The sequence below is a fragment of the Callionymus lyra genome, chromosome 11, assembly GCF_982586985.1.
Source record: "Callionymus lyra chromosome 11, fCalLyr1.hap1.1, whole genome shotgun sequence".
Classification (NCBI taxonomy): Eukaryota; Metazoa; Chordata; class Actinopteri; order Syngnathiformes; family Callionymidae; genus Callionymus; species Callionymus lyra.
In genome coordinates, this window is record NC_141828.1 from 10,774,788 (window position 1) to 10,792,148 (window position 17,361).

At 40.5% G+C, this 17,361-nt stretch overlaps 2 protein-coding genes and 1 non-coding gene across 3 annotated transcripts; 2 read left to right on the forward strand and 1 right to left on the reverse strand.

Moving 5' to 3' along the window:
* The first annotated feature begins 324 nt into the window (after window positions 1-324).
* LOC148069235 (signal recognition particle RNA) lies at window positions 325-611 on the forward strand. Its single transcript, XR_015713099.1, has one exon.
* A 468-nt stretch (window positions 612-1,079) lies between these two features.
* On the reverse strand, window positions 1,080-8,699 carry ttl (tubulin tyrosine ligase). Its single transcript, XM_087802977.1, has 8 exons — window positions 8,490-8,699; window positions 8,046-8,419; window positions 7,290-7,368; window positions 6,980-7,212; window positions 5,840-5,975; window positions 4,793-5,062; window positions 4,583-4,726; window positions 1,080-3,501 (listed from the first exon to the last, which is right to left on the reverse strand). Exons 2-8 carry the CDS (start codon window positions 8,212-8,214, stop codon window positions 3,303-3,305), a joined length of 1,230 nt encoding a protein of 409 aa, XP_087659103.1. The 5' UTR covers window positions 8,215-8,419; window positions 8,490-8,699; the 3' UTR covers window positions 1,080-3,302.
* Window positions 8,700-9,428: 729 nt separating this feature from the next.
* fignl1 (fidgetin-like 1) lies at window positions 9,429-12,532 on the forward strand. The gene is made up of 2 exons (XM_087802135.1): window positions 9,429-9,560; window positions 10,500-12,532. The coding sequence occupies exon 2, from the start codon at window positions 10,517-10,519 to the stop codon at window positions 12,422-12,424; it is 1,908 nt and encodes a 635-aa protein (XP_087658261.1). The 5' UTR covers window positions 9,429-9,560; window positions 10,500-10,516; the 3' UTR covers window positions 12,425-12,532.
* The last annotated feature ends 4,829 nt before the right edge of the window (window positions 12,533-17,361 follow it).

Consider the following 17,361-nt stretch of genomic DNA (forward strand, 5'->3'; position numbering starts at 1 on the left):
GTTTTTTACTAAGTGGATTAAAATAACATTCTAAGAGTGACGTCACATTCAAAGAACGCTGACATTCACACAGTCACTCGTCGTCAACAATACGATCCACTTTACTTTATGAATATTATATATAAAGTTCTGCACACTTAAAATATTCTTCTCAGATACTGGGTGCAAATAAACTCATGCGTGAACATGTTTACCTAACTTCTAATAATTAACTGTAATGTCACTCTCGTCCAGGAGGTGGGAGTGTTGCTCCTAAAATGATCGTGCACTGTGTGATTTCGATAAAAGGAAGAAGAAAAGAACAGAAGCTCAGTGAGTCCATCAGCCAGGTGTGGTGGCGCACACCTGTAATCCAGGTGACTGGGAGGCTGAGACTGGAGGATGGTTTGAGTTCAGGAGATCTGAGCTGCAGTGGACTGTGTTGATCAGGTGTCCACACTAAGGTCCGTGTCCATATGCTGCTTCTGGGGGAGCTCAGAACCAGCAGGTGGTCTAAGGAGGGGTGCACCGGCCCAGGTCGGAAACGGAGCAGGTCAAAGCCCCCGTGCTGATCAGTATGTATTCAAAGATGAGAATCTAATGATTATAGCATTAGTTGGTTATAAATATGTAATTAAAAAGACATTTAACAATTATTAATGAATAAAAACTTTTAAACCATCTCATTTTATTAATTCTTTTTTCATTTTTTACCCTAAAAAATACCTTGATGTGTTTACATTACTTGAAACAAATAATTTCTGATTCATGATTTATAGAGATAAACGTGTTTAAACATGTTTATTTGTAATGGTTGATCAAGGCTAAATATTTCAGACCAGAGTGAATTATAGTTTAAACTGAAAATTAAAACACTACATCATAATATTAAAAAAAATCAGAATTAACATTTTAAAAATGTTTTTTATCTGATTGTGAGATAATGTCAGTGGTCCTCACACTACACTATCTACATTTAAAGCTCTTGCAGGCCTCATGGGTGACCAGGCGGGGGCAGAATTTGACTTTCTGACATATGGTCTGAAAAATACTTAGTGCAACAACCTTTAGATTTTTAAAAAAGGGTTGAAATCAAGACAGAAACTCAATACTGATTTTTATTCTTGCAACATTGTCTCAGATTAATCCATGCAAGAGTTGGGAAATCAACAACACACACGACAAACATCCTTCCTGGTCACGAGATTAAATCCCATTAAATGAAACGCAGGCTGGTTCGTTTGATTCTATCTTTGGTAGAAGGACATATGAAGGCCAGGAAACATCTTTGACATTGAATGTGCAAAATCTTGACTCTGGACAGGAAATGACATCACAGAGGACGAGCCCAATACAGTTAAATGATTGAAGTAGATCACTTTCTTTTTTTTTTTCTAAAGTAATATTATTGCTTTAAAAAAAAAAAGCGTATTGACGAGTCGGATTAAACAGCGGCGACAGTGACCTTTCGTTTTCTTCAATCTGGTGATCACAGCAGCACAAACAAGCAAGTTTCTACATTCCTTTCCAACAATCCAAGGCCTCATGTAGCGCAATTCAATCTTTATATCGTTCCTTTTCATTATGAGGAATAACTCCAGGAAGATTTTTCCAGAAAATGGAAACTTAACAGTGGAAGTTAAGATATTGGACAAAAATTAATGTAAATTAAAAAAGAAAACATAAAGTGTTGTAATCCTAGCAGTATTAAAAGAAGCTCTACCCCAAGTGTCTCATGGATGACTGATCTCTAAAAGAGTCCAGCAACACTAAACTGTAATATGACACCGTTTCAATCAAAAGAACGACTCATTAAATCAGTCTAATGAAGTACAAATAATAGTAATTTGAATGGTGATGGTGTTAACCAGGAGCCATGAAGTACTTTTACACAATCTACTTCTAAATCAAACCCGTACACGACACAAATACACAATTATTCTTTACACATATAAAAGCCACACACGGATACAAAACCCCTAAACATGCTCAAATATGTATCCGGCACTAGAAGAAAAACATACCAAACGAGGATAATACTGGACAAGGTATCGTCTCGAATGCAAGGTCGAGATAAGGATCCTTCATGGCGGAGTCTCTTTAAACGGTTTCTATTTAGGATCTAGATTTTCTATTGAATAGCGTTGAATCCTGTTCAGGTATGAAGGGCACATCTGTTCATGCTTTGACGCTACACAACTCAAAGGTTTACAGTCAGCTCTTTGAGGGGGCGTGGTCAGAACAGTAAGGCACAAAAGTCTCAGGCTACAAACACAATACTGTGTTTTGAAAAACGTTCCAGCACGACGCGTCCGCGTCACCAAAGAGTCACGCTTGCGAAAGTATGGAACCGACTTTCAGATTGGATTCATCCTCCATGCCGAGTCAGCATTAATGTGTAGATGTAAGCTCCTGTCATGACCTTCTGTCGTCAGTGTTGCAGAGAAGCAGATGAAACATGAATGCTCCTCCCATGATGCAACACTAATAGACTCAGGGACTCATTCATTCTTCGTGCTACTAGATTGTTTAATTCTGAGTTTGGGGGCAGGAGTGAAAAGATGATTCTATATCATGTTAATCTTTGTACACATTTTTTTTTTTGATCTATGTTATTTATCTTTAGATTGTGTCATCTTGTACTTTCTTGTTATTGCACTTTGTTCTTGTTACATGAATCTATCGTCTGTGTTGCTGTGTGCTGGACAAACTATTTCCCAAAGGAGACCTCCAGAGGGATCAATAACGTTTATCTATCTATCTATCTATCCTCTTTGACAGCATTTTATTTCTGGAAAACCATGTGACCCTTTAAACTAGTGATGGAAGCAGTGTCATTATTGTCAGAGTCCACTAGATGGCGGTCTCTGCACTATTTTCCTTTGTTATAAAACAACTGTTCGAAATAGTCGCAGGAGGTCAATCAATATTTTATTGATAGTTCTTTAAGGTTTTGTTATAATTCTATCACTGAACTGCAGCAACAAATTCGCTCTATTCTTCCTGTGGGTCAATAACCTTTATTAAACTTGTGTTTTGGAGAGTGCATTTTTTAAGCCTTTTTTTTTTTTTTAAACAGACCAAAAGTAACAAGATTAACTTCACATTCCTGTAGTAAACGTACTCCTTCAATTGTTTCTATTGAGCAGTGAATCCATTCATATCTCTAGAAACATGGCCGACAATTAGAAAAGTCTCGTAACGTGCAAAACTAAACGAGAGATAAAACACAGCAGTGTGTCTGTAGCCTCAGTGGAAGCGTCTCTTTCGGTAACTTACAACAGGACCCGTCTACTCGGGGGGGTGGGGGGGGGGTACACCGCTCAGAGTCGAGTGAAGGGCCCGACGTGCAGGGGCCCCCTCAGTTTGGGCGAGGAGCAGGAGCTGGTGGTGAACATGGAGGAGGGCGAGGAGGAGTATGGCGAGGAGGAGGCGGAGGAGCTCTCGCTGCCGCTGCTCATCGGGAAGACGCTGGAGATGGCCACGTCCACGATCCCTTGACAAAGCTCCGGGTAGAGTTTCCTGGAAAAAGTAGATACGTTTGAAGAAACTGAGATGTTTTTTGAACAAACTTAAGATATGACTGAGAAACTTTTTCCTGTGGTGACCGATGAGAAATCCTCGGGGGCCACATGTTGTGAGGGGCCGTCAATATGCTTGTTTATATTTCTAATATTTTACCCTTATTTAAAAACACTTAAATAGTTTTGCATGTTCACGTCAGTATTTTTTTGGCAATAAAAACTGAGTAAAATTAAAAACAAAAAAAAGTTCTAAAACAAAAACTATGAAAGTTTATCAGTCCCGTCATTGACTTGAATAGTTAAATGTAGTGATGGTCCGATGAAGCTTCATGAAGCAGTGTCATGTTGTTTAGAGGTCAGTAGGGGGCGACATCAGTTTAAAAATGTGATGTTTTATTAGAACAGTTGTTGACCGCCATCTAGTGGACTCTTTTTTTTTTTTTACTGATTACACTTTTTTTGGAATAATTTAATTAATGTATTTCTATATTGAAAGGTTGAATTGTTTTTTTTAAAACAATAACATTTTAAAAAAAAAGTTTTTTTAACATAGTTATTGTAATTAAAACAATAAAAAAAATAAATTCAACATTTTTAACCATTTTGATTAAGAAAATTGGTAACCTTTTGTTATTTTCTGGTTATAACAGTGTTTATATAATTAATTTAAAAGGCTACAAATTAAAAAAAAATTGAACATGTAATTCTGAGTTATTGGAATCAAACTTTATGTGTACAATAATTGAATTCATTTACAAAATACCACATTATAAAAATTAAATAAAAACAAATTCAACCTTTCAATATACAAGTTATTGAATTCAATCAAAACAAAAATATCAAAACAACATTTCAATAAAAAAAAATCATCTTTATTTAATTTTTCATATTTAGAGTCAAATTATGAAGAATATAAAACAGTATATAAAACGGTTCTACATGATCTTTGACCTCAGGCGGGCCACATAAACGCATTCAAAAGGGCCCTTATGTGGCCCAGGTCTGCGTTAGAGGGACAATCTAAGAAGTTTGGAGACAAAGCGAGGGAGGAAAGCTGGAGAGACACTGATGGGACTCACTGTGCACAAGCTGGCGCTCCGTTAATCTCAATGAGCCAAACCTTGAAGCTCTCGTCCACCATGAAGTCAAACCCGAAGAGCTGGAAGCTCTGATAGGACAGAAGTTTGGTGCTGATCGCCGGCTCGATGCACGTCAGGCAGCTCCTGCAGGAAGACGTGCCACGTTTGAAAACCGTTGCTCTCGAGTCGTTACAAGTTCGTCTCACGTACTTGATGATCTGCTTGATCTGAGGTAAGATGTTGGACTCCAGCGTGATGTTGTGAGTGTTCAGCAGGTAGAGCCGGAACTCGTCGAAGAACATCTCGTTCCCTTCCTCGTACCGTCCGTAGTTCTGGGAGTGCTCCTGCTGGATGCAGTGGTTGGTCAGGTGGCTGGTCATGTCCTGCAGGTCGGAGCTGTTGTACGGCTCCGAGGAGGTCCTCAGCACACCCTCGCGGTACAAGTAGATGTTGTACTGGTGGTCCACGAGGACCCAGCTCCTGAGAGACACGACAACTACAGATCAACATCGCCGTCCTAAATGTTATGTTCGGATGCTGAACGAGTGGCCACATAAGGCTCTTTGACTGGATTTATGGGGCCCTCGTGTAGTGATTTGCTGATAAAGCTTCATGAAACAGTGTCATAATGTTTAGAGGTCAGTAGGTGGCGCCATCAGTTAAAAAAGGATGTGATGTTACATTGGAACAGTTGTTCAAAACAAAGGAAACTAGTGCAGAGACCGCCATCTAGTGGACTCTGGAAATAATGACACATCATCTGACCATCACTACCCTCAAGTTCATGCCAGACCTCAGAGTTGAAGTGATCTACATCGAAAACATTCCTGACAGCTACAGCTAAAAAATGTATGTTTATTATTGTATTAACTCTAAAATACAACTTGCCTAATTTAATCTTTGAATTGTTATTTATTTCTCTCCCCTCAAATTAATCCATCATATCATATTTAGAAAAAAATATATCTATATATACATCCATATTTTAATTTGTATTGAAGGTTTAAAAATGTATTTACATTTTTTAACATTTATTTTATGTATTACATTTTTTATTTTTTTTTGACTTCTCTTATTTGTTCTTCTCTTTTGGCAATATATGATGAATACGATGAACATGAATTGAATTGCCCACCAGGTCACGTCACATGGTCTCCTGCTTTTGTTTTTTATAATAGCATGACGCCTGATGCCAACTTTGGAAAAAGGCCCATTTGTTAGGTCACATCAAAAGTCTTCATTAGGTCACACACACACCTGATGTCAAACTTCCGATTTCCCGGCTGTAGAAGCAGTGGCTTCTCCAGGTACTTCTGGATGACGTGAACTTGTCCCTGATTGTCGATGTAGTCCAGCAGCTCATTGGCATTGTGGGATATCAAAATTCCAGCACCTTATAAAGACATAAAAGTAAATGCAGGACACGAGTGAGTCAACACGACAATGAGTCATCGGCTGATTTTGCAGAGTTGATGGATCTTAAAACAGGTTAATTTAAAGACTTTTTATTGCCATTTGAGCTCAAATTAGAGACTGACTGGACAATTAACAAAAATGAAAAAATAACACTACAATCTGGCGATACACAATAGTATTGTCGGCTCTGGTGTTACAGACCACATGACTCTTGACAAAGTCGTAGCTGCTTTGGTTTGACTTAAAAAGAGAATATGACCAAACATCAGCTTTTAAAAAAAGCTCCTTGAGTCAACTGTATCTCCTTGTCCTCAGTCATCGCCCGGATCTTGCAGGATTTTAATTGTTCCTTTAGCTGCGGAAGGTTTAATTGCAACACAAAAATGAACAAACGCTGGAAATATTTATATGTTAATTGTTGAAAAAAGGCCATTCTTTTATTTCAAAAACACTTTTTTTTAACCATTAAACATTAAGATTAAAATTATATGTATATATATTTTGTGCTGTCAAATATCAATACAGTATTGCACAAATTACAATATATCGCAGAACCAATATTTTCTAACTTCTCTATTTGTTACATAAGTTCAGGGAGATATTTATCCAATTGTCTATTTTAACATAAAACACGACTTGACTTTGGTCTGGTGAAAAACTTTCAATTTGAAAAACACAACTTCAGGGTTCAAGACATTAAAAAACAATAGTCAAACTCAATATTATTCTAAAAATATATATATATATATTACCAAATATTTTGACCTGAAACTACCAAAAAAAAAGAACCTTTTTTTTGTAAAAACGTCAGACTTTTGAAAATTTGATTCAAGACATTTTGAAACCAATTAAGGAATCGTCTTTCTTTCCATCTCTTTTATAGTCATGAATTGAATGCCTCTTGAGACTCTCTAAGGATCCACAGGAACACTAAACACTGTTGTGTTACAGTGTGTAGCAGGTGTGCAGCAGGTGTGTTACCTTTAGCTCCAGCGGACGACTTTGCGATCCACACCGTCCCCTCGCCGCTCTCCTTCTTGGAGAGATACGACGCCAGGAAAACCTCGCGCTCGTCGGTCTTGGGATTGCTCTTCAGATGGCTGAGGCCATTAGTGGCCGGAGCCACCGGAGTGTTGAGGTTAGTCGGGTAGATGATGAAGGACTCCGGGAACCAGCTGCTGGAGTATGAGAGCTCCGGGCAGGTCTTGATCAACCTGAAAAGACACGGACATGACTCAGCTTAATGCGTCCTCCTGATGAAGGATTCAATCGATCTGATTTAAAGACACACTTGACCAGCGACGCCTTCCTGCAGAGCTTGTCGGCTCCTCTGTAGTAATTCACCAACTGGACCAGACCGGGTTCATGACCTGTTGAAAAGTAAGATGGGGATTAGTTGTATACTATCTTTGGCTTTCGGCTCAGCTCTTTTTGCCATCACGACATTGTTTGACACCGATGTATTAGTAAGTAAGTAAGTACATTTTATTGTAGAGCGCTTTTCCAGACCAGGGTTACAAAGCGCTTAAACAATCAAAACAATATTCAATAAAGTCTATAATTTAAAGATCAAGATAATACTGATAACACAACAGGAGCTCCAGAAAATCAAGGAAAAGCCTGAACAATTAAAAACGTCTTAAGATGTTTCTTGAAGGAGTCAGTAGATCATTAATCAAGAGAGGAAGATTGTTCCAAAGCTTAGGAGCAACAGCCTGGAAGGATTTCTCTCCTCTGGTCCTGAACCGTGTGCGTGGAACCATCAGTAGATTCTGATCCAGAGACCTCAGAGCCCGAGCTGGGGTGTAAGGCTGGATCAGATCACTGATGGAAAGAGGAGTCTGACCATGAATAGATCAGAAAGTAAGAACCAGAATTTTAAAGTTGATCCTGAAAGAAACTGGAAGCCAGTGAAGAGTTTTAAGGATCGGAGAAATGTGAGTTCTTCTACTAGAGCAGGTCAGAATTCTCGCTGCAGAGTTCTGAATCAACAGCAGGCGAGACATTTCAAACATGGTTCATCATCAGAAGGATTCGGGAACATTACCTAGACGCCCGAACGGTAGTCTGTTCCTCTCGCCCAGCATCAAGTTGAACCTTGGGTTGTCTCTCTTCAGTCTCTTCCACTGGCCGGTCGAGATCAGGATCTTGGCGACTTCAGCGTAAACACTGCTGTTGTCATCTCGAGTGACGAACGTGTAACCAGAGGCGTTCATTGTGTTACTTTTTTTTTTATCCAACAAATCTGTTGCGAAAATCAGAGTCAGAGAGGGCGAGTCAAGGGCTGGACAGGCGGACACTGCAGTGGTCAGTGGTCTTGGTTATCTCCTGTAGTCCTGCCATGACGACGTCATCTTTTAGCCCGAGATTAGCGCGGCTCTGGTTCCAGAACGTTCACAGAAGCGCAGATAAATGATGGACCTTTAGAGGGAAGAAAGCAGGGAGACATTAAAGTTGAACTAAAAGGTCCTACTGGTCCTCAAGAACCCACACAAGGGTGTGACTCCAGCCGGCTCCGGACTCTGCTGGTCCTGTCCGCACCCACATCCGGTCACCACCAACGGACCCGATAAACTTTTCCTTGGTGCTGATGCGCAATGAAACTATTCGTTTAAAGTGAATATAAAATAATAATAAAAAAAATAAACGCGTGGTATTATTTGCGCAGTGTTTACCCAGGAGCAGCGTGTGCTGTCATCCTTTAAAGAGCTCTTGTCACTTCCCGTCAACACAAAAGACAGGGGTTATGGGTAATGTAGTTTTATTAACAAGCACGTAAAGCTATTTTAGTTTTTTTTTACATCCTGTGTATCAGTAGTAGACACGCATATGGGGGCCAACAAAATAGAACAAACTGTATGATCGGGTTTTCATTTAACAAAGATGCTTTGGAGTGACATTTTAATCACACACAGTGGGCAAAACGACATTTCCCATAATGCAAAGTAGCAAAGGTCTCGTTGGCAAAACGCTTGTTCTGCTACAATAATCCCAGAAGGTGGCGGCATTGACTCGATCTGTTTTTGAGAATATGCGTGGAAACTAAAAGGCAAACACAATCGAATATATTATTATTTTATTATCGATGCAGCGAAGTTTTTTACTATATTTATTTTCCAACGAAGCACAAGTATCCATGTTTTCTGTTGATCTGGAGATGACGTGGAATGTTTCCGTTCCAATACTTCCTCCAAAAGTATTTGTTACACTTTACTGGCTAAGCGTCATACTTCAACGCATAAGTTTCAATGACATGTACACATGTTATATTGTGTATCGTTAAATGGCCATAACGTTAAATAAATTCGGCGACGGGCGTTAAATACACAGAGCAAGTTGTTTACAAAATATTAACGGAACGAACCCGGCAACTGGCGCGAAAATGTGTTTCCTGTGGAGTCGTCTGACAACTTCCGCAAACATTATCCTGCAAAGTTTGAAGTTACCGCGTCAGAGTTTTAGAACATTTACGTGCAGTAATATTATTGTTCACAGTTCTTTATTGTAACGCGAGGACGAGGCATTATTGTCTTCTTTCGTGAGGCTTGCAGTTCCGGGTTCGGTGAGTTCACTTCCACTTACTGCGTTCTCAGATGCAACACTTTCTGTAGTGTCATCGTTGTGTTACATAAATGTCTGGAATGTTATATTCAACAATTAATGAACGTCATGTAAACGTTTGACCTTCCTTTTATTCATTCATATTTATTTATTTTTAGCTTTTTTTTTTATCGTTTTAAGTTAACATATAAGTGACAACACGTCAGTTTTTATGATATAACTTTAGTTTAGGTTGAAATAAATGATCACCTTCTTATGCAACGAATAGTTTTAAATTATTATTCATTTTAAATTATATATCATAGACGAGCCACTTTGTATTGTTTCAGTTTAGTAACTCAAGGAGTTTTAGTTTTTAATGTTTACTGGCATTTTTTCTTAAAATACATGATTTTTTTTGTTTTCATAAAATGTTCAGCATTGGTTATAAATGGACTATTGGTTATAAAAAAAACTATATGAATTATGGTGGTGTTCTCTATTTCATATTGATATATAAATGGGTAAAATCAAAAACTTGTCAATAAATAGATGGATAGTTAGAACTTTATTCATCCGGAGGTCTCCTTCGGGAAATTGTTTATATATATATATATATATATATATATATATATATATATATAAAGTTTAATTACTCAATAACTCCGCTTTCTATGTACATGGCTCCATTCAAAACTGGTAAAAACCAGAAAATTGCACTGCATATAACACACAGCATATAATGGAATAACTCGAATAGAGTTTCTTTACAGATCTAAATGAGTTGCTTGGCAGAGGTATGCACAGTTTTAGTACATTTCTAGTGTTATGCTTATTTAGTTCAGATGGCGACATTTTAAAATTCAAACAAATGTCTCTTTTGCTCTGTGGAAACTCTCCGTTTTTAAAGTGGGCTGCTGTGATATATATTTTTAATGACTTGTCGCCTTTCCTTCACCAGGCAGGAGCAGCCCAGGCATGAGTGAAGCACACCTGGACGAATGGCAGAGAAGGTCCTTTGACATTTCATCTGGCAACTGCACACCTGAACAGAAGGCAGATGCCTACCGGGCCCACATCCTATCCATTCAGTATGCATGGGCAAACTCCCAGCTCTCTCAGGCCGGCATGGACAGCCTGTTCAGGACCTACTCGGAGCGCTATGCCGCAGTGATGGACTCTGATGACCCCAACACGGGCCTCAACAACTATGCAGAGAGTGCAGTTCATCTGGCGAGAAGTCAGAGGAACTTCAGCGACAAATGGGAGTCGTCCCTGACCATGGAGAGTTTGATGGAGTTGCCTTGCGTGCAGAAGATGCTTCAGGCTGGGACGGAGGGAGAAGAGTCCCTAGTGGCACCAGCAGATGTTAACATTTGCGTGGGGCAAGATGAACGCGGAGGCAGCTCCGCCTCGAGGTCAGAGGTTTCTTTTTTCAAACCTGTACGATCACTACAGTCCAAACCAGAGGTCAACAACGCTCCCAGTATTTCAGCCAATACGTTTACTTCTAGAGGTGCTGAGATAGTTTCCGTTAGTCCCAACATGCCCCCCCGCCCATCTGCTAAACCACAACCTTTGTTCAGTTATCCCTCCACGACACCCCAACAGGTCAACGCCTGCACTCACAACACCCAGTCCCCCTCCTTCCACTCATCCAACCCTTCGAAACGAAAGAACTTTCACAACCCAGAGGCAGGAAACGGCAGCAGAGGTTCACCTGCAGGCCAGACTAGTTCAGATGTCAGACCTGGTACCAACTTCAAGTCGGCACGTGAAAAATTAATGGTCGATCAACAGAAGAAAAACCAGCAGCAGCAGAGAGGTCCGACTTCAGGGGCGGCCGCAACCATGAAGAAATCTCTAGGCGCCAATAGACCTCGTGGAGCCTTCTCAAAGTTTGTCTCACCTTTGCAAAGACAGGAAGAGGAAGATGGTGGAGCCAAGCAGAATTCCAGGGAGGAACCTCAAATACTTGACGAGCGGTTGAAAAACTTTGAGCCCAAGATTGTGGAGCTGATCATGAGCGAGATCATGGACCACGGACCTCCTGTGGTCTGGGATGACATAGCAGGGCTTGAGTTTGCCAAGACCACCATTAAGGAGATTGTCGTGTGGCCCATGTTGAGGCCGGACATCTTCACCGGCCTCCGAGGACCACCTAAAGGAATCCTACTGTTTGGACCACCAGGTACTGGGAAAACTCTGATTGGAAAATGCATAGCTTGTCAGTCAGGGGCCACCTTTTTCAGCATCAGCGCTTCCTCGCTCACCTCCAAGTGGGTGGGCGAGGGAGAGAAGATGGTCCGGGCACTCTTCGCTATCGCCCGCTGCCACCAACCCGCCGTGATCTTCATCGATGAGATCGACTCGCTGCTGTCACAGAGGACGGACGGCGAGCACGATTCCTCGCGCAGGATCAAGACGGAGTTCCTGGTGCAGTTGGATGGAGCGGCCACCGCAGCAGAGGACCGCATACTGGTGGTGGGAGCCACCAACAGACCTCAGGAGATCGATGAAGCTGCCCGTCGACGGTTGGCCAAGAGGTTGTACATCCCTCTCCCGGAAGGAACCGCTCGGCAGCAGATAATCACCAACTTGATGTCGAGGGAGAGAAACCAGCTGAGGGACGACGAGCTCGTGAACGTCGTGGCGGCCACAAAGGGTTTCTCGGGCGCCGATATGAACCAGCTCTGTCGGGAGGCCGCCCTGGGTCCGATCCGCAGCATCCAGCTGTGCGACATCGCCACCATCTCAGCAGATCAAGTGCGACCGATCCTGTACGGAGACTTCCAGGAGGCTCTGAAGACGGTTCGGCCCAGCGTGTCGCCAAAAGACCTGGAGCTGTATGAAGACTGGAACAAGACTTTTGGATGTGGACGTTGATGACTTACGTTTTCTGAACTTTTTCGTTGACACCTTCTTCCTCTCGAAGTAGATTGTTTGTGTGTAATGGTGATTATTAATGTGGTATTTTTTTCAGTCCTTAAATAAAATGAAACGCCACCAGAATATCTATATAACTTTTTCCAATATATTTAATAAATAATAATAAAAAAAATTAATCAACAATATTTAATCTGTGGCTCTAACTGTACACTTGACACTTTAGTGGCCAAAGGTTTGTCTTTTATTTTACCACCGTATCCATTTATTTCCACTCATTCAGCATTTTACAACCAAAGAAAAGTGGCAATTGCGGCTACAAATCGTTGAATTCGAGGTAAGTTGAGCTTTATTTGGTGTTTTCACAGCTACTAAATTGAGGTGGTGTTTGTGTAAAAATTATGTTAGTTAATTAGTTAAAAATGAAACTGATTTCTGACTTTAGTTCCACAGACAAAAGTATCAAATTCTAATGTGAGGTTTACTGGAAGACTTTGAGTCCATCATCAGAAACGGACATGACCCAGGTTCCAAACCAGGATGTTGGTGCCACTGTCCCATCCACCTATGACGTAAATGAACAAGTCTGGAACTATCAACAAGCAGTTTTCTATGGGGGGAAAAAAAGGTGAGTGCAGCAGTGATTAGTATTAATTGTGGACATTGAAGTTGCTGAAATAATAATTCCAGACTAACATCTTTACTTATGGTCAAAGAAATACAACTTTCTCTTTTGTTTTGTTGTCCATGACTGGTTGCAATATCTATGTGGGTGTGAGTCAATTTAAAAGGAGTAAGGGTGGGTCCTCAACCGTGAAGAGGGGATGCCCTTTATTACAGAAAAAAGGAAAGGGCCAGCTTAGGTTATATCCCCACCCAAAATGCTATGGTTTCTAGTTATGAAATAAAACAACCAGCTGACATAAAACAATTATTTTGTGTACCTCATCATAACAATTATCATTCTTCTCTGTAATGAGATGCTTTCATCTGGTGCCATTAGCTGATAATGTCCACAGTAGAGATGCAGTCCTTTAAAAATAAAAATAAAAACACCCTGCAGACCCAAAACTATGACAATCAAATTTGTCTGTACTTATCAAAGAATGTAAAACAAATGTATCCTTCACTTAATCATTACTGATTACTTGCTGATCGTACTTGAGTCCGTTTTTTTTTTTGCGGCAGAAGCAGACATGTCAGCATCAGAACATTATTACTAATCCGGACGGGGCATGTGATCTGAGGAGCCAGCAAAAGTTTCTTCCTCCAAACTCCTGACCTGCTCCTGAAGCAAGCGCGAATCTCGTCGGGGGAAGTTGGGCAACATATCCTGGGTCTCATGTTGAAAAGTCCTTTTTCTCTCCCTCCCTTCCTGTTGATCAAGACTGCAGTGGGCAGAACAGGGACATCTGATTCTGCAACAACCCTTACTCCATAAACTTTACATCCTTGCATGAGGCAAAACCTAGATGTGCAATCCACACGGTGGACGGTTGAAGACTCTATACATCTTTAAAATGCATCCCTCATGTAAATTTAATGACTTTCAAAATCTGGAAGGCCATAAAGAAAGACTGTCATTTATTTTTTATCTATTTGTCAAGCTTCTGATTAATATTTCAGACGCGTGTGGTTGGCCACTCTATTTAAACTTTGTTCAAATAGCCAGCAGTCAATGTTGTCACACAACCCCCCCGAGGGTGTCTCCGATCGCTCGGGCTTCTCACAGCAGCACCAAGACAGATGCACAAGATTCCTCTGGTGCTGCCTGGGATCAGTCTGGTCCTCTGAGGCCGGGGCGAAGACCCAGCGCCATGTGGTGTGACTCTTTAATCCACTGGTCACAATGTTAAATTAGTCTTTTCGGAAATAAGGATGTCAGCGGCCTGTTTTCAGACCCAACATGTGTCTCTAAATATGAGGCCCGGTGGCGAAATCCGGCCTCCATACATTTTAACATGTACAGTTTGCCAAAAAATCAAATACATTTTTATTTTAAATAAAAATTTGTTGCCTTAATGTAATAACCTTCAGCGATGAGTGTGGTCAGAGCTGTTTTGTAGCAAGTATGAAAGATTGATTTAGATAAACGGGAATTCAACAGAAGTTGGGAGTCTTGAATCGGTTGTAAAATAATTTATTTTGAAACTATCCACAGAGATGAGTTGTACCAAGAGTAGTGTCCCATTTGAACCTTAAGACTTGAGAAAATTGTTTTTTCCCGTCTATAACTTGGACCGAGTTTAAAACTTTGGCCTCTTATTTGTTGAAATTTGTATGTATAACAATAATATTTTATTTTATTTGAAAGTACCTTTTTTACACTCAAGGTACATGTCATTTTAAGAAATGCAAAGCACAGTCAAACACAAAGTTAAGAATGTGAGTTCTTCTACTAGAGCAGGTGAGAATTCTCGCTGCAGAGTTCTGTATCAACTGCAGAAGAAAATCCACCCTTCATAGATAATGTTTAAAACATAAACTCAGATGATACGCAACACCACAATATTTTTTAATCACTTTGAATCTATTCACACTATTTTTAATGATGTTCTTTGCAAAACGAACATGAATTGAAACTCTACTGCTCCTTGGTGGAGGCATTAATGCGACACAATGCGTGTCATAGCTCAGATGGTAGAGTGGTTGAGTGGCAGACACACACACACACACTGAGAGATTGGGAAAATATCTTATGTAGTGAGATTGGGAAACATCTTGTGAAATCGTCTTGGCCGAGTGTCCAGAACCGAGTCATACCAAGGAGGTCCGGAGGGCGGACCCCACTGTGTCCTAATAATATAAAGTCAATGTGAATGCTGTAAGACTCTGATGATCGTAAGGATTGCTTTGTGAATTACCTGCTGGGCTTCGACCCACAGTTAATAAAATCCATCATCAAATTGACCTGGTCTGGGTTCACTAATTTCCAGTCGACAACCTCTTGGTTCCTTCTTCAATATGCGCTGCGTCGCAGCCTACTCCCATCAGTGTGTGATTGTATGTGTGAATGGGTAACTTGGTGTAAAGCGCTTTGGCTGCTGAATAAGCATAGAAACACGCTATATAGAGTAAGTCGGAGCCATTTACTATTTACAAGGGATACCTCAAACACATTTTCGGGCCTCGAGTCACCTTGACCCAGAGATAACAGTGGTTAAGGGTGAGCCAATGATGTTTGAGGCTGCCCTTTTTTATTTGGAAAAAGTAAATGATATATTAAAGTAATAGAATATTTCAATCGTGTGTGAACTTCCATGAAGACGTGTCACCTGATGGAGACGAAGTGAGAGTTGGAATTTTTGGCGAAGTCCAACTTTGTTGGCCGGATCGTTCCTCCCCATGCAAACATGACCCCTTCCCTCTTCCTTCTCCCCCTCACCCTCCTCCTCCTCGGCTGGGTACCAGTCAAGCGTAGGGGGGGGGGGGGACGGCGCTCTGGTCACAGCTGCTTCCCGATTCTGCTAAATCACACAGCAGCCATCTGGACGAGCGTGTCGCTGCACATCACGCTGAGCTTCTCCTTCAGCCAGACAGGGCTTCCTCAGACGGGCCGGACCCTCTGAGCTCTGGCCCTCAGAGCCCCGGCCCCTGCCTTCTGCTCCACTGCCTGATCCTTTCTGTCCTACCTCGTATGTCTTTGGTCCTTAGAGGGCCAGCCAACCTCCCCAGGTCTTGGACCAGGCATATGTGGACCTCCTGGTGTCGCTCAAGGAGAAGTACTGCGAATACAACTGCTACAGTTGAGAGACTTCCTGACACTTCTGAGAACTGCAGTTGTTACTACTCTAAGGGTTAAGCTCAGGGAACTATAGCGTCAACTGTTGGTACCTATCGTGAATGCTGATGTCAATATAATTTCATATATTTAGAGAATATCATCATCGCGGCTGCAGAGCTTCTTCATCGCCCGTCTGTCAGTTTCTCTTCTCCTTCACTTTAGTTTCTGTCAATTAGTGCATCAAAGTTTCTCCCCGGTGTGTTGGTGAGTGGGAGTTTGACTGACACTCGAGTGTTTCGGATGGTTCTGAACAACATTTTGTAACTGACACTGGATATGCTAATTTTGAGGTATTTCTACTTTAGTCAAGTTGGACACGGAAAGTTTTGCAAAGAGTTTTTTCTTCCAAATATAAACAGTCAAACTCAGATAATCATTTTAATAAAGAAACAAAAGTATTTACTAATAGTTACTGTACTACTATAATTTCTTGTCTGGAACAAATGCATAATACTACAACAATGACTACTTTTTATTCTACTACTGTACAACATTTGACATTTTTTTGATAACTAATTAAATTACTTAGTGATAATAATACTTCTACTATAACCCCTTGTGCTACTAGTTTAAACTTAACATTTTACTGATACTTGATGCTGCTACTTGAATCTTCTATGATTTCTATTACTATGACTAATATAGTGACTATATTACTACAAATTCTACTGGTACAACCAATAATGCCACACCTATCTCTTATTTTGCCTATACTTCTACTCCTACACGCAGTACTTCCTATCTGAAATCTAACATTACTTCAACGAATACAACTAGTACTACATATTCTACCAAAACTGGTAAATTTAACCTGAAAATTGAAGCAAGACATAAATCTAGTTCTATTTATTGTGCAAAACCAGAAGTTGCAGATTATTCATTTAAGTGTTTTATTTATTATAAAACATTGAGTAAAAGTGTTTCCTGGAAATGATTAATCGCAGCATGTTTAATTCGTTAATCTCCAGAATTCAGACTTTATATATTTCTACCTTTACTACCACTTGTATAACTGGTCGTACTACTTTCCTTCATTACTGATCATACTATTTCTTCTTCTGCCACTGATTTAACTGATACTGTAACGACTCTAGATCAATTATTTATTCTCTTACTTGGAACTTAGCATAATTAGCATTATATAATCGATACG

Excerpts from the sequence above, each read along its gene's own strand:
- fignl1 (XM_087802135.1), top strand. The coding sequence starts at position 10,517 with ATGAGTGAAGCACACCTGGACGAATGGCAGAGAAGGTCCTTTGACATT.
- ttl (XM_087802977.1), bottom strand. The coding sequence starts at position 8,214 with ATGAACGCCTCTGGTTACACGTTCGTCACTCGAGATGACAACAGCAGT. Across the intron at positions 5,063-5,839 it reads AATCGGAAGTTTGACATCAG|GAGCTGGGTCCTCGTGGACC; the intron begins GTGTGTGTGTGA and ends CGTGTCTCTCAG. Across the intron at positions 4,727-4,792 it reads CAGATCAAGCAGATCATCAA|GAGCTGCCTGACGTGCATCG; the intron begins GTACGTGAGACG and ends GTCTTCCTGCAG.